Source organism: Scleropages formosus, chromosome 9, assembly GCF_900964775.1.
Source record: "Scleropages formosus chromosome 9, fSclFor1.1, whole genome shotgun sequence".
In the NCBI taxonomy this organism is placed as follows: Eukaryota; Metazoa; Chordata; class Actinopteri; order Osteoglossiformes; family Osteoglossidae; genus Scleropages; species Scleropages formosus.
This window is the reverse complement of record NC_041814.1, coordinates 16316886-16330905: the sequence shown is the minus strand read 5'-3', so window position 1 is coordinate 16330905 and position 14020 is coordinate 16316886. Positions and strand designations below refer to the sequence as shown.

General features: G+C 40.6%; 1 protein-coding gene across 3 annotated transcripts in view; it reads left to right on the top strand.

Annotated features, from left to right (window-relative positions):
- Window positions 1-9375, top strand: part of LOC108935475 (discoidin domain-containing receptor 2-like) — a 32712-nt gene extending 23337 nt beyond the window's left edge. For all 3 annotated transcript variants that reach the window (XM_018754090.2, XM_018754092.2, XM_029254968.1), the window contains exons 6-17: window positions 1095-1197; window positions 2756-2939; window positions 3449-3689; window positions 4080-4145; window positions 4651-4787; window positions 5022-5187; window positions 5514-5740; window positions 6704-6831; window positions 7029-7226; window positions 7370-7604; window positions 8503-8652; window positions 8854-9375. In XM_018754090.2, coding sequence (XP_018609606.2) covers window positions 1095-1197; window positions 2756-2939; window positions 3449-3689; window positions 4080-4145; window positions 4651-4787; window positions 5022-5187; window positions 5514-5740; window positions 6704-6831; window positions 7029-7226; window positions 7370-7604; window positions 8503-8652; window positions 8854-8985 — 1967 coding nt within the window. In that variant the 3' untranslated portion in view covers window positions 8986-9375. The remainder of the gene's footprint in view (window positions 1-1094; window positions 1198-2755; window positions 2940-3448; window positions 3690-4079; window positions 4146-4650; window positions 4788-5021; window positions 5188-5513; window positions 5741-6703; window positions 6832-7028; window positions 7227-7369; window positions 7605-8502; window positions 8653-8853) is intronic.
- Window positions 9376-14020: the final 4645 nt, after the last annotated feature.

Here is a 14020-nt window from a genome sequence, read left to right as displayed (position 1 = left end):
TCTGTATTGGAGAGGTTAAGTTGTAGGTGATAATCAGACATCCATGCAGAGATGTCCGACAGGCAGGCAGTGATGCGCGCGGAAATGTCTGATACTCCAGGTGGAAATAAGAAGAAGAGCTGGGTATCATCAGCATAACAGTGGTAGTTGAATCCATGGGAGGCGATGACAGGAACGAGAGAGGAGGTGTAGATCGAGAAGAGTAGAGGGCCCAGTACAGAGCCCTGAGGGACACCAGCTGAAAGAGGCAGAAAGGAAGAACAGGAGCCCCGCCAGACCACTTGATATGATGTATCTGATAGGCAGGACTCAAACCATTTCAGTGCTGTTCCTTTGATGCCAAGCTGACCAAGAGAGCAGAGTAGAATCTGGTGGTTGACAGTGTTGAATGCTGCAAACAGGTCAAGGAGGATGAGGACTGAGGAGAGGGAAGCCGCTCTAGCTTACTGGAGAGCATCAGACACTGCCTGGAGCGCTATCTTGGAGTGACCGACTTTGAATCCAGGCTGATATCCATCAAGGAGATGGTACTGGGTGAGGAATTCAGATAGTTGATCACAGACTGCCCGTTCAAGAGTTTTTGACAGAAAAGGGAGGAGGGAGACTGGGCTGTAGTTTTGAACTGAATTAGGATCCAAAGAAGGTTTCTTTGCTAGAGGTGAAATGAGGGTAGTTTTGAAGGCAGATGGGAAGCAGCCAGAGGAGAGCAAGGAGTTGACGATCTTGGAGATGAAGGTGGAGGGTTGTGGGGAGATGGTCTGTTGGAGTGTTGATGGGATCGGATCTAGCGAGCAGGTGGTTGCTCTCTGTAACAGCAGGAGGTTAGAGATTTCAAGGGCAGTGGCTCAGACTTCAACAATAAAGCAGAAATACTGAACCACTCAAAGTGTTTCCTGCTGGTATCCTGCTCATTGTCTTATATGATCAGATTGGGAGGGTCTCTTAACTGTTTTTGCTTTCCATACGTATTTCTGGTTTCTGTTAGTCCAATTACATAATTTGCTCACAGTGATGCCTGTGACTTCATATTACAAACATTTGCCCTTGAATGAGAGTAAGAACAGCTGCTGTGACCACATTGTCTTTCATCACAGATGGCCTGGTGTCCTACAACGCTCCAGTAGGGCAGCACATGATCTTCCAGGGCTTGCACGTTTACCTAAACGACTCTGTGTACGACGGGGCCGTGGGCTACAGGTCTGTAAGCAGTCGCTCACACGCTGCTGTCACATGTGTCCTTCGCCTCAGCCATGACAGAGAGCAGGCGGCATCCAGTTGCTGTGATTTCCCGAATCCCCTGTCAAATGACATAGTTACCCTGGCGAACATAACAACATTTGGCTCGTGGAATGGAAAACAACATGTTCCGTGATGTACTCAGTTTCAGTCAGCTGCAGTGCAGTCGATCTCAAAAATGGGTCTGACTTAAAATTAAAAATGAAAATTGAGGCATTGAATGTAAAGTTTAGTTCTCCACACTGGGGTGTTGGGTAATGAAGCCCCATCTAGTGGTGAAGGCTTAGTCATGCATTTAAACTTTGACAGCTGCTCAACTGATTTGTCTGCACCCTCTCTTTGAGAATACAGGTGTTCCCCGATTTTCGATGGTTTGACTTTGGATTTTTTTGATTTTACGATGGTGAGCTGGTGATAGAAATTCAGTAGAAACCGTACTTTGAATTTTGAATTTTTATTTTTTTTCCGGGCGAGCGATATGCGGTACGATACTCTCTTGCGATGCTAGTCAGCGGTAGCGATCCACATCTCTCAGTCTGTAACGCAGAAGTGTGTATTAGGTGTATTAAATGCATTTTCGACTTACAATATTTTCGACTTATGATGGGTTTCGCGGAATATAACCCCATCGTAAATCGGGGACCACCTGTACACCAGTTTCTTGGTTTACGATGCTAATTAAGTGTGTTTCGACAGCAAAATTCATATATCAAAATCACTAATACCATTATTTCAATTGGGGAAAAGACTCATTTGTTTCAAGCAGGACTGAAGTACACCCAAAAATGACCGTAAAACCCAAACACCATTAGAAATATTATTCCTCTCACCAGAAAATAAAATTATAAAAATTCCAAGTGTTAACAATTATGAATACTATAATACAGAACTGGACATATGTACATTTATCTACTTATGCATCTGCTCAATGTGTTTATGTAGGTAGTGTATGCATTGCAAAGAGAAAGGAACTTTAGACAGGAATGTTACAAATATAAAACATTATTCCAATTTTGTCGTAAATTATCATAAACATAATAATCAATTAAGTTTACTAGTTAACTGGTTCAAGAAAACAGAGGAAAGAATCAGCCTAGCAAGCAATTCAGATTTTTAGTAGTAAACAATCACAACAAGCACCATAAGAATCCACCTTGATGGAACGTACAATCCAAAGCTGTGTTTGTTCCCACCATGTTCAGTACGACAGAGATGTAAAAATGGGACTGCTAGGTGCCAATTCAAAGCAGGGCACTAACTGAAATGGTCTTCTAAAATTCCCTCATATGTAAAGGGAAATGTTTTAATCTACAAAAACATTGGTCCTAAATCAGAGTGAAAGGTATAAATTCAATGGGTTTGCAAAAGGGAAAATTTTGTAATTTGAACATTTGCAAGTCAAGGAGTGGGTCTAATGGGTCTAAAATTTATTGGGGGTTGGGATTAGCAGTCCAGCATGAGCATGCAGCGTGGTGCCAGTATGTCCTGTCCAGGTGAAAAGGTCTCGTCTCCCTCACAGCATGACTGAAGGTCTGGGGCAGCTGACTGATGGCATGTCCGGCCTGGATGACTTCACCCTCAGCCACGTGTACAGCGTGTGGCCTGGATATGACTATGTTGGGTGGAACAACGAGAGCTTCCCAGAAGGCCAAGTGGAAATTACGTTCGAGTTTGACCGCATACGCAACTTCACCACCATGAAGGTGCCCACAATGAACCACATCTTGTCTTGAGTGCATGTGAACGAGGAGGACCCTACCAGTTCAAATAAAAGGCCTTTTACAGTAATTTTTAAACGAAAGGTTTAACGTAACTTGTATTCAGATAATTTTTCACAAGATACCATACTGTATCATTTTCTCACATGATAGATAGATTTTATTAATCCCGACAGAAATTGCATGGATTAACTGCAGCATACTGTACATATAACTAAATATTGAGAGAAGACCCTAGAATAAATATCACATTGAGATAAATATATTTCACACTGGCTGCTATTTATCACATTATGGGTAATTTTACGATGGGCTGTTGGACTCAAGAGAATGAACGACCAAGTGTAGTAGGTTTTTGTTGCAAGTGGCCACTGAACAGCCTGATGTCACTTAAGAGGAGCTGCAAAAGTTTCTTGATTTCAGGAACATAAGTTCAACAGCACTGCTCTTTTGCGTACAGACATGCTTTTCACCCTTGCTGTGTTTTTGCACAGGTCCACTGTAACAACATGTTCCCCCGGAATGTGAAGATGTTCAAGCAGGTGGTTTGCTACTTCCGGTCCGAGACGGACTGGGAAAACCCACCCATCGCATTCAGCCCCGTCATGGACAACGTGGACCCCAGCGCACGTTTTGTCACAGTCCCCCTTCATAACCACATGGCCAATGCTATAAAATGCCAGTACTACTTCGCCGACACGTGGATGATGTTCAGCGAGATCACTTTCCAGTCAGGTACTGCTCCTTCTCAGACATCTTCACTGTGACAGTTTTGCATTATTTAAATTAGCACCTATCATTTTTTAATATGTAAAAGAAGAGGCATAAGGCAGATATTGGTGGTGGGTCATGTCTTGCCGAAAGCAGTTAGAGGTTCTCCCACAGGCACCACACATATACCAAGGGCACTGAAACGGAAGCTGCTGACTTTCCCTTGTTTTATATGACAAAGGGAGGATCAGCGAGTAGCATGGGACATAAAACGCAGAAAATGCAAAGGCATAAGCCCTTTGAGTACTGCTGGTAATATTTTAACCCACCAGCACCTCACACGTTGTTATGGCCCTGCATGAAGACAATCAGGCAGTTGAGTCTGATGACATTTCTAACTGTTTGCTTTCACAGATACTGCAATGTACAATACCACTCTGGCTCCCCCAAACACTGACCCCCCGACCAGCACTCAGCCAGGTTAGTGGAACCGGGCTACATTTTCAAGACACTCACCTTGACTGAAAACTTTGTTACTCCCCACACTGACACATTGGCATTGTTTTTATACAGGCATGTTTTCAGAAATTTTAACACAAATTAATTTGCACTCCCTAAACTTAATTTGCTACTTTGTGTCCTATAACTGAAACTATACAATAGTGGTCATTGTTTTATTTTCCTTTTTAGTTACATTTGCAAGTGATTAACATTTTTTGAAAGCAAAGCTTTTACTAATTCCGGTACCTTTATGGTGCAGTGTAATATGGTGCATATCTTTATTAAATACAGAATAACTTTTGTTTTATTGTTGTTTCCTTATAACCATTAAAGCGAGACCTATACATTGGGTCTATACCATCCCAGAGGCTGATCAAACCCAGTCGGAATCCATTTTCATGCGCTCGGGTGAACCTTTGAAGATGCAACTTTTGGCTTAGTCCTTCTCCAAAAGCATCTTTCAAATGCCTTGTCTTCTCCTCAGGTGATGACCCCACTCACAAAGTAGATGACAGCAACACAAGGATTTTGATTGGATGCTTGGTGGCCATCATCTTCATCTTGGTTGCCATTATTGTCATTATCTTGTGGCGGCAAGTCTGGCAGAAGATGCTGGAGAAGGTGAAGAATGTTGTATATTTGATTAGAGAAATGCTATTATAATGGAAGTCAATGGAAAAACTTAGCAGAATTTGCACACATTAGTAATTAGGCCTGCCACAGTTCTTGCCAGATCTGAACAAGAGGTTGTTTCATATTGTAATATTATCATAAAATGTGCTTTTCTTCAGCACTACTATTTTATTTATTTGGCAGGTTCTGAGCAATTAACTAACGTATAACCTCTCAATACAGAGCGAGACCTTTCCATACAACAGCAACAGCACCCGCTCATCTTCATCTAGTGAGCAGGAGTCCAACTCCACCTATGAAAGGATCTTCCCCCTGGGGCCTGACTACCAGGAGCCTTCACGCCTCATCCGCAAGCTGCCCGAGTTCTCCCAGGTCATGGAGGAAGCCGGTGAGTGCCTTCCCTATACAAAACGACAGGAGGAAGTATAGAACTCATCTGTTTCATTTACAGAGGAATTTAAGTCACTAGCTCTTATTCACAGTCCTTATGGGTATCTGTCTTGAGGGTATTAGTTCCCACCATACAGCGCGTTCCCTCATTTAACTGTCTGCCTTGGGCTAAGAGCTGATGCACTTTGCATCAATAGGATTCTCGTGTAGTCGGAAGCAATACCTCCAGGGAAAGGACCATAATGTAAACTGCTGTCATGGGATTAGACTCCGGTTGTCTTGAGGACGTGCCCAGTTCAATTCAGCACCAATTACATGTTGCAGCCGGGACCAACAGTGCTCCAAAGTCCCCACAAGCCAGTGCACAAGAAGGGGTGCCTCACTATGCCGAGGCTGACATCGTCAACCTGCAGGGGGTGACGGGCAGCAACACGTATGCCGTGCCTGCTGTCACCATGGACCTGCTGTCTGGGAAGGACGTAGCTGTGGAGGAGTTTCCTAGGAAGTTGCTCACTTTCAAGGAGAAGCTTGGCGAGGGCCAGTTTGGAGAGGTTTGTAGTAGTCACCATGCATTTTTAGAGTATTTTCATTTTGCATTGTCCCTAACCACATTGCCTCAGAGCACTTCACAAAACATCAAGTGTAAATGATTGTAAAAAGAATGATTTATCATCAGTAATACAAATATATTAATTGTAACAAGTATTATACTGATACATGGCTAAATTTTATTAAAAAAAACAATTATACTGGCTTCTCAGTTTACAAAGACAGCTGGGACCACAAGACTTTTTATCTTGTTCATAAATACAAAGGCATTTTTACTGTTAAGCCCTCACTTTATTTGAAAATTATGTGAAAAAAAGTGGATTCAGATGACATTATAGTTACCCTATGAATTTTAAGAATTGTTTGTATTATTTTATCACCTCTGGCCACATTGTTAGAACTGATTTAAATTAAAAATAAAAGTAGCTTCAACAAACTCTTTTTCAGTCCAGATTATTAACCGATTTATCCCATAAGCCTATGCATTGTTCCTCAACTTTTCATGTCAGTTAACATTATTTATGATGTCGACTTGAGTCTCCAGTGATTGTTGCTGGCATTAGAATCACCCAAGTCAGAAACACCAGCCAAGAGTTGTAAACCCTGTGTAAGCATGCAGAATTCGGGTGAATCCACACTCATATTTTGTCAGAGTGCACTTTACTGTTTGGGTTGGTACTGGAGGAAAGCCTTTGAGGGAGCAATGTACAATTAACTGGCCATTTCTCCAGGCCGTACCTACTTGACAAGGGCAAAATTTTTTTTACTGTGTGAAAATGTCAAGAGTGCACAGCTGGTTTTATCCTCAGTGAGATATGCAATGCAAGTACTGAAGTCAGGTTGCGAAACTTGCGTCACAGCAGCAAAGTCCAACCCAGGAAAGTGAGGAAAGTGGTTGACGCTGTTTGGGTGTCAGAGTGAAAAGTGGTCACTGTGGGTTTTTTGAATTGGGGTATGTGTACTAGGTGCACCTGTGTGAAGTGGAGGGCATGCAGGACTTCATGAATGAGGATTTCTCTTTCGACACCAACCCCAACATGCCTGTACTGGTGGCAGTGAAGATGCTGAGAGCAGATGCTAACAAAAATGCAAGGTAAGACGCTTGTATAAAATTCCAGATCTTCTGCTTTGTGGTACCAAGCGCGAAAGATCTGTTGTACAAGTTCCTGCTGAACTTACGACAACCTGACTTGTATAACTGTTAAAAGCTGTGTCAGAATATATTTAGCATGTGACTGATTTTCGGCTTATGATTGTCCACATGGTAACATTTTTGACGCTCATTTACAGGAACGATTTCCTGAAAGAGATAAAGATTATGTCACGGTTAAAAGACCCCAACATTGTGCATCTGCTGGGAGTGTGCGTCTGCAGCGATCCACTCTGCATGATCACAGAGTACATGGAGAATGGGGACCTCAATCAGTTCCTGTCCCGTCATGAGCCCGAGGGCCTGTCGGCCCTGCTCAGCACCACACCCACAGTCAGGTGAGCTCGGCATACCATGCCTCCTCCTCTGGGTCCTGCCACAAAACTCCACCTAATGTCTTGTGGACCAGATTCAGATTCTGAACCATGTGAAAGACCTCAAATTTACTTTAGCTTCTTCCTCTTCTCATCTCGCTTTCCAGATACAGTAACCTACATGACATGGCCACACAGATTGCCTCCGGCATGAAGTACCTGTCCTCCCTCAACTTTGTGCACCGTGACCTGGCCACACGCAACTGTCTCGTTGGCAAGAACTACACCATCAAGATTGCTGACTTCGGCATGAGCCGCAACCTGTACAGCGGAGACTATTACCGCATCCAGGGTCGTGCAGTGCTGCCTATCCGCTGGATGTCCTGGGAAAGCATCCTGCTGGTGAGGCCCTTCATTTGGATTCACCTGGCCTCCGTTTTTACTGCTTGCGATTGCCACTATAGTTGCTACAGTTACAGCTGTTGTTACTTTGCTGCTATAGTTACAGTGTCCTACTGTTACTGTTCATACTGTTGCTGCATCGATTTTATGATTACTTAGATACCGCTACTATTAAGGGAAGGAAGGTGTCGCAGTGGGTAGCGCTGGTGCCTCACAGCTCCTGGGACGTGAATTCAGACATCCGGCTCAGTCTGGACACTGTTAGAATTTTTCTGTGTCCATGTGTATTTCCTCCCGTAGTCCAGCAACATGTCTCAAGTGAATCGGTGACTCTAAATTGCCCTTAATGGTCCTGCTGCTACTAATGCTACTGAAGTTGCAGTTATTATGTTAGCACAGTTACAAATACATTTACATTTATATTTACATTTATTCATTTAGCAGACACTTTTCTACAAAGCGACGTACATCTCAGAAAATACAATGTGTGCACTGCATTAGGAGAGAGACATAGCTGCAGATGTGATTCTGAAATAGTTTGTTTCTTTCCACCATATGCACCAATGTTCTTCACACGAGTAGCTGCGTAAAACTCGGAATATCGACGATTCCTGATCACCTTCCTACTGTTTTTTCTTCTTTTTTTTTTTTTTTTTTTTAGAGATATGCAAACATTTCCGTACATTGCAGGAGTAGCTGTGTAAAGGCTTATTCGGGCAAATACAAATATATTGTGACTATTGTGATATTGCCATTACTGAATGTTCTAAGATCATACGCTTGTGATCTTAATCTAGTCAGAGTCCAGATCTGAACACATTCCATCTGGAAGACCTGCGTAGGAATACTGTGGTTACTTCTATACAATAACATTAACGTCTCTCCTCATTTGCTCTAGGGCAAGTTCACCACTGCGAGTGACGTGTGGGCTTTCGGTGTGACACTGTGGGAAACCCTGATGCTGTGCAAAGAGCAGCCGTACTCCCAACTGTCTGATGAGCAGGTCATTGAAAACACTGGCGAGTTCTTCAGGGACCAGAAGCGGCAGGTAAGGTCTCACATTTAGAGATTCCCCAACGAGATGGTTATTGAACACCCCCAGCATATCAGTCATTTCATATGTTCTGTGTTTTCCCTGTTGTGCTTGATGGTCGTTGTGAAGATCAATCTGTCCATGAGGATGTTACAGATGATGTGAAACAGGCAGCTGGATGCTCTCATACAGAGTTTGTTCCTCCTGCCCCTCCAGAGCTATCTGCCCCAGCCGGCCATATGTCCCGATCCCATCTACAAGCTCATGCTGAGCTGCTGGCGGAGGAATGCAAAGGAACGACCATCGTTTCAGAACATCTACAACACCCTCCTCGAGTGCCAGGTGTGACGCTGGGGCCGCATTGCTCAGAGATTCCATGCAACAGCCTGCACGCTCACTGAGGTGCCCCAGACAGACACAGCTCTTCTTCCTGCACTGTGGTTTCCTCCATGTACACATTTCTGGTAAACTTTACCCTTTATGCCCATGTACAGAATAGTTGAAGTAAATTCCTAGGTGGGATGATACATTTATGACAGTTTGTTGAAGGTTGGGGTTAGAAGAGCACTTTCTGAGCAAACCATTATCATCATCTTGGACATTTACAAAGAACCGCCAGAGTTCACCCCATCAAAAAACAATATCTCTTGCCAACTATGATTATAACACTTTTTGCAGTTATTTGATTTGATTGATAGTTGATGAAATTGTAAAAATGTAGCAACCAAGAAATAATGTTATAATTGTATCTATATTTTGAATGTAAAGTTTTTTGTGAAGACTGTGTAGTTAAGGATAATAATGCATAATTGTATTATGTATTGGCACTCTTCCAAAATCTTTATAGCTCTTGAGTTGATGGTTTATTACAGTTAGGGTGTTTTTTTGGTTCTTTTTGGTGTTTTAAAATTTTGTGTCAAAATATATATATATATTTATATTTATTTTTATATTTGTCCATCTAGTGTAGTCTTATTTTTTTGGGTTAATAATCAGCTTAAAGAGCTTCTTTAGGCAGCTCTTCAGCAATGGGTTCAATCACGAAATTTCTGGCCTGGTTATTTTAGTTTGTAGGTTGCACAACACTTCACAAAAGAATCTCTGCTAAAATTAATATTTAATTTCTTTTTTGTTTTTGTCATGAAACAAATTTACTATTTGTTTTTTTGTTTTCTGTTCCTGTTTCCCTCCCAAATCAGTTACAAGTTCTTCATGTGTATTTTAGCACTGGAAGAGAGGCGGTGCATTACTGGAAATTACTAAGTTTAGTTTTTTTAGATATAGGAACAGTTATATAATATTCATAGTTGTACTATGAATAATCTTTATATTTGATATAGAAATTATTCATTTTTATTGTTAACAACCAGTTAAGTACATGGATAGTCGAACTAAGCACCCTGTACATGACAGTACAGTCCATATGTATTGACGTTACACCTGTGTTTATCAAGGAAGTGATGCAAGGCATTTAGCAAATAATGAAACGTGGTATACAGTATATATTTGGGCATCAGCCCTTAAAGTGACTAGTTGTTCCAATAGAAATGACTGTATTCTCTTATTAACTAACATGTAAATTGATCAGTCTGAAATATTTTAAGTAGCTTTGTGCAGTAGGAATGCACTGTAAACTTTGAATCAGTACTTTCTTTTTAATCATTTTTCTGTGTAGTGAATTCAAACACAACCAAGTCCAACACTGACAATGTTGTTCAGGTGGCTTTGAATATAGGTAAATTACATTACACATTTGACCTGTAGTGTAAATGTGCTTCTTTATTTTTATGGATGTGGGAGAGGCTCCTGCCTAGATAAACTATAAACCACAACCTTGGTTTTAATTTTGTGTCTTTCATTGTTCACTCATAGGGCAGTTCAAGTACCTTGCAATAAAAATGATTGTTTTTCATAGTTAATATTGATTATTCTAAGTAGTTTACTCAGCAGTTTAATTCAGATTTCTGGCATCTATACTTTAGTTATTACCGGTTTAAGGTATTCCCCATCGGCAGAGCTATCATCATCTTGGTACTGGTAATGGACCTCTACCTGCTTTAAAACTTTCTATGAGGTCTTTATACATCAGTCAAAGAGATTTAAAACTCTGTCTCTGTCTCATTCCTCTTGTAAATAATTTCAGGACAATTACATGAATGTTCTGCTACTTTAGAACCCCTGGTCACAACTGACAGGTGACAGATCTGAAAATCAGACTGAATCTTCTTCATACTGAAAGTATAGTGTAGTTTACTTAATTCAGTAATAATAATCTTTGGAAAGTTTATTTCCTTCCTAATCCTTTTATATATTTTAAGTTTTGACAGAATCAATATTTTTTTTTATTCCATATTTCAATGTTTTGTGTCCCACTTTTTTAAATTTCACGTTTCAGTTTGAAATATTGTCCACCTTTGTCATTTAATATTCTTACCTATTACAAGAGATACTCATGAGTAAATCAGAAGGCTAATTATAAAACATTTTCATGCCAGTATAGCTCTTGGATGTAATAGAGGTGAACACAGATGTACACCTCTTTCAGTGGATGTAACTGGTGAAGTGTGTGACAGTGAAGTGTAAGGGATAAATAAGGAATATTGTCAATGTATTTTGTTTGTTGAAGAGCAAGTGTTGTAAGTTTGCATGTGCAGATGAAAAATGAGAGTGACACTAATTTAGTGTAATGTGTTTAAGTGTTTTGTTGTTGCTAGGCCTTCTCAATGGTGCACAGTTAGACTGCCATACAGCGGGCACAAAGGTGCAGATCTCTGCTATGCCTCGCTAGCTACCATGCCCTCTGCCCCTGGGTAGCTGTGCCAAGTTAGGATGGGCATCATACTTCAGAGAGGAGAGGCAGGTATGTGTTCTCAGAAAACTGGATGTATATTGACAATTGTATGACATATAATCAATGTGTACATGAAGTACAGAAATAAAGTGAATAGTCTTGTTTTTAGAGGTGAGAAAAAATGTAAGTGTACCAAACATTATTCACAGTGAAATGGATGTCAAAGGGGCCCCTAAATGTAAATATCAATGTAAAAAGCTTATAGCATAGTGGTTAGAGCTACTGCTTTTGGACCCAAAGGTTGTAGGTTCCCTCCTCACCTCTGGGTGGAGTACCCTTGAGCAAGGTACTTAAACTAAATTACCTAGTTGTATAAATGGGTAAATGACTGTAAGCATGTAATAATTGTGACCTTATCATTGTAAGTTGCTTTGGAGAAAAGTGTCAGCTAAATGAATAAATGTAAACAAATTATTTGTATGACTGATAGCCTCTCATTCAGCAAAAAAAAAATCCCAGTTCCACCAACTTTGTTCTGGAAGTCTTGAATAGTGTACAGATTAGTCATTTGATTTGCAGTTCAGCTACCAGCTAAGATCACTTACAGTCCAAATACTAGTTAGTCCCACAGAGCCCTTGACTGCTGAGATTATGTGAAAACTAGCCAAACCCGCAGATTTGGAAGAACAGTACTGCCAACCACAAGACCTGTGTTCACTTTACATATCAGAGCTTTTCTCTTAAAAAAAAGAACAGAATGCCACTCTGAAAAGAGTATTTGCTGGATAGTGAATTTCTGATTTGTCAAACTGCACAAATGAAAGATTTTTAACATATTTTCAGTTTTCAAATAAAAATAACTTTAAACTTAGGTCTCAAATTACATTTTAGATTATTACTAGGAACATAGATTCAGTAATCAGAACTTATTACACTTCTGGGTATGAACAATTAGCCTTTATTACAATTGTATGTTCATTTTAAATGTAACAAATAAAACAGTTTTTGTCTTTTAGCAAAGATGTCAGCAACTTATTTTTTGTTTCATCATGATAAAGGGACTCATAGTCATTGAACTTTTTCTATTTGTATTTAAATAGTACTTAATTAATCTGTCAAAGTAGCATTCTGTCAATTTGTACAGTGATAATTATTTTATAGACCTTATTGATTGTTATGCACTAAACAAAAAGTGATCATTGTTTTGTTTATATTATTTTAATCAAATATGTGATTTATTCAAGCAAATTGTTTTGCTTCAGAATATTGGAATTTGGCTTGATATGCATTGGTCAGAATTTACAAATGACAATAAATGCTTTAAATTATTTTTGTGTTATGGGGTTGTTATTAGTATAAAGCTGAGAAAAAAAAATCAAGGATGTTTTGTTCAGTTGAGTTGCTAGTGTTTTACACATGATTGACATCATGAATCACCCAGAAAATGGGAAGCACAGTGGTGATGGTCACAGACTTCAGCCACTACAGTGTAACCCTTAAGCAATGTATTTACCCAGTTGCTCCAATAAACTGTGCAACAATACAAGTGGGTACATTTATTACTTTTGATACTAGTGTTTAAATAATTAATAGATGCTTGTCCTGGTCAAGGTCTTGGTGAACCAGAGCCTATCCCGGAAGCACTGGGAGCAAGTTAGGGATAGTGTTTGTGTTAATGGATGAAATACTACAGCATAAAACAATCATTCTTTGGACTGTGGGAGGAAACCCAAGCAGAGATGGGGAAAACATCCAAACTTCATGCAGAGTGAGTGGGGATTGAACCCATGTCCTCTTGCCCCATTCAGGTGCCATGAGACAACAGTGCTACTTACTCTACCACCTATTTTAGGTTGCTTGTTAGGTTGAAAATACTGTCCTTTAGGGCATTCATCATATTTGGTATTGAGATTTTGATTTCTACACTTTGTATGGTTAAACGAAAAGAGAAACAAGTCCTTTTATTTTTTGTGTGTGCTCAGAAGCAATAAAAAGCTGTTCTTTTTCTGCTTTCAATATTTTTTTTTTAAAAAAAAAAGAAAACAAATGAAGGCACTGTAATTCACCTTTTGTTTTTCAAATTCAAATGAAAAAATGAATGAATACAACATGCATGGACCGGGCTGGACCATTCTCCTTATGCCTTCCACCTCTCCTGAGGCAAAGGCCACCAACATGTCCTTGGCAGAGTAGACTGGGACCATTAGTGACACAAAACTAGATGGTTCTCTCACACACACACACACACACACACACACACACACACACACACACATACACTTTCTGAACCGCTTGTCCCATATGGAGTCATGGGGAACCGGAGCCTAACCCGGCAACTCAGGGCATGGGCTGGAGGGGAGGGGATGCACCCAAGACGGGACGCCAGTCCGTCGCAAGGCACCCCAAGTGGGACTCAAACCCCAGACCCACCGGAGAGCAGGCCCTGGTTCAACCCACTGCCCCACCACACCCCCCTTAGATGGTTCTCATTTTTGTTATAATGCCTAGTAATGTCACAGAGTACAAGTTTAGGGAGTATGTATGTATTAAATGACAATACCTCTATTTCATTCGGGTAGTAGAGGGTCAAAG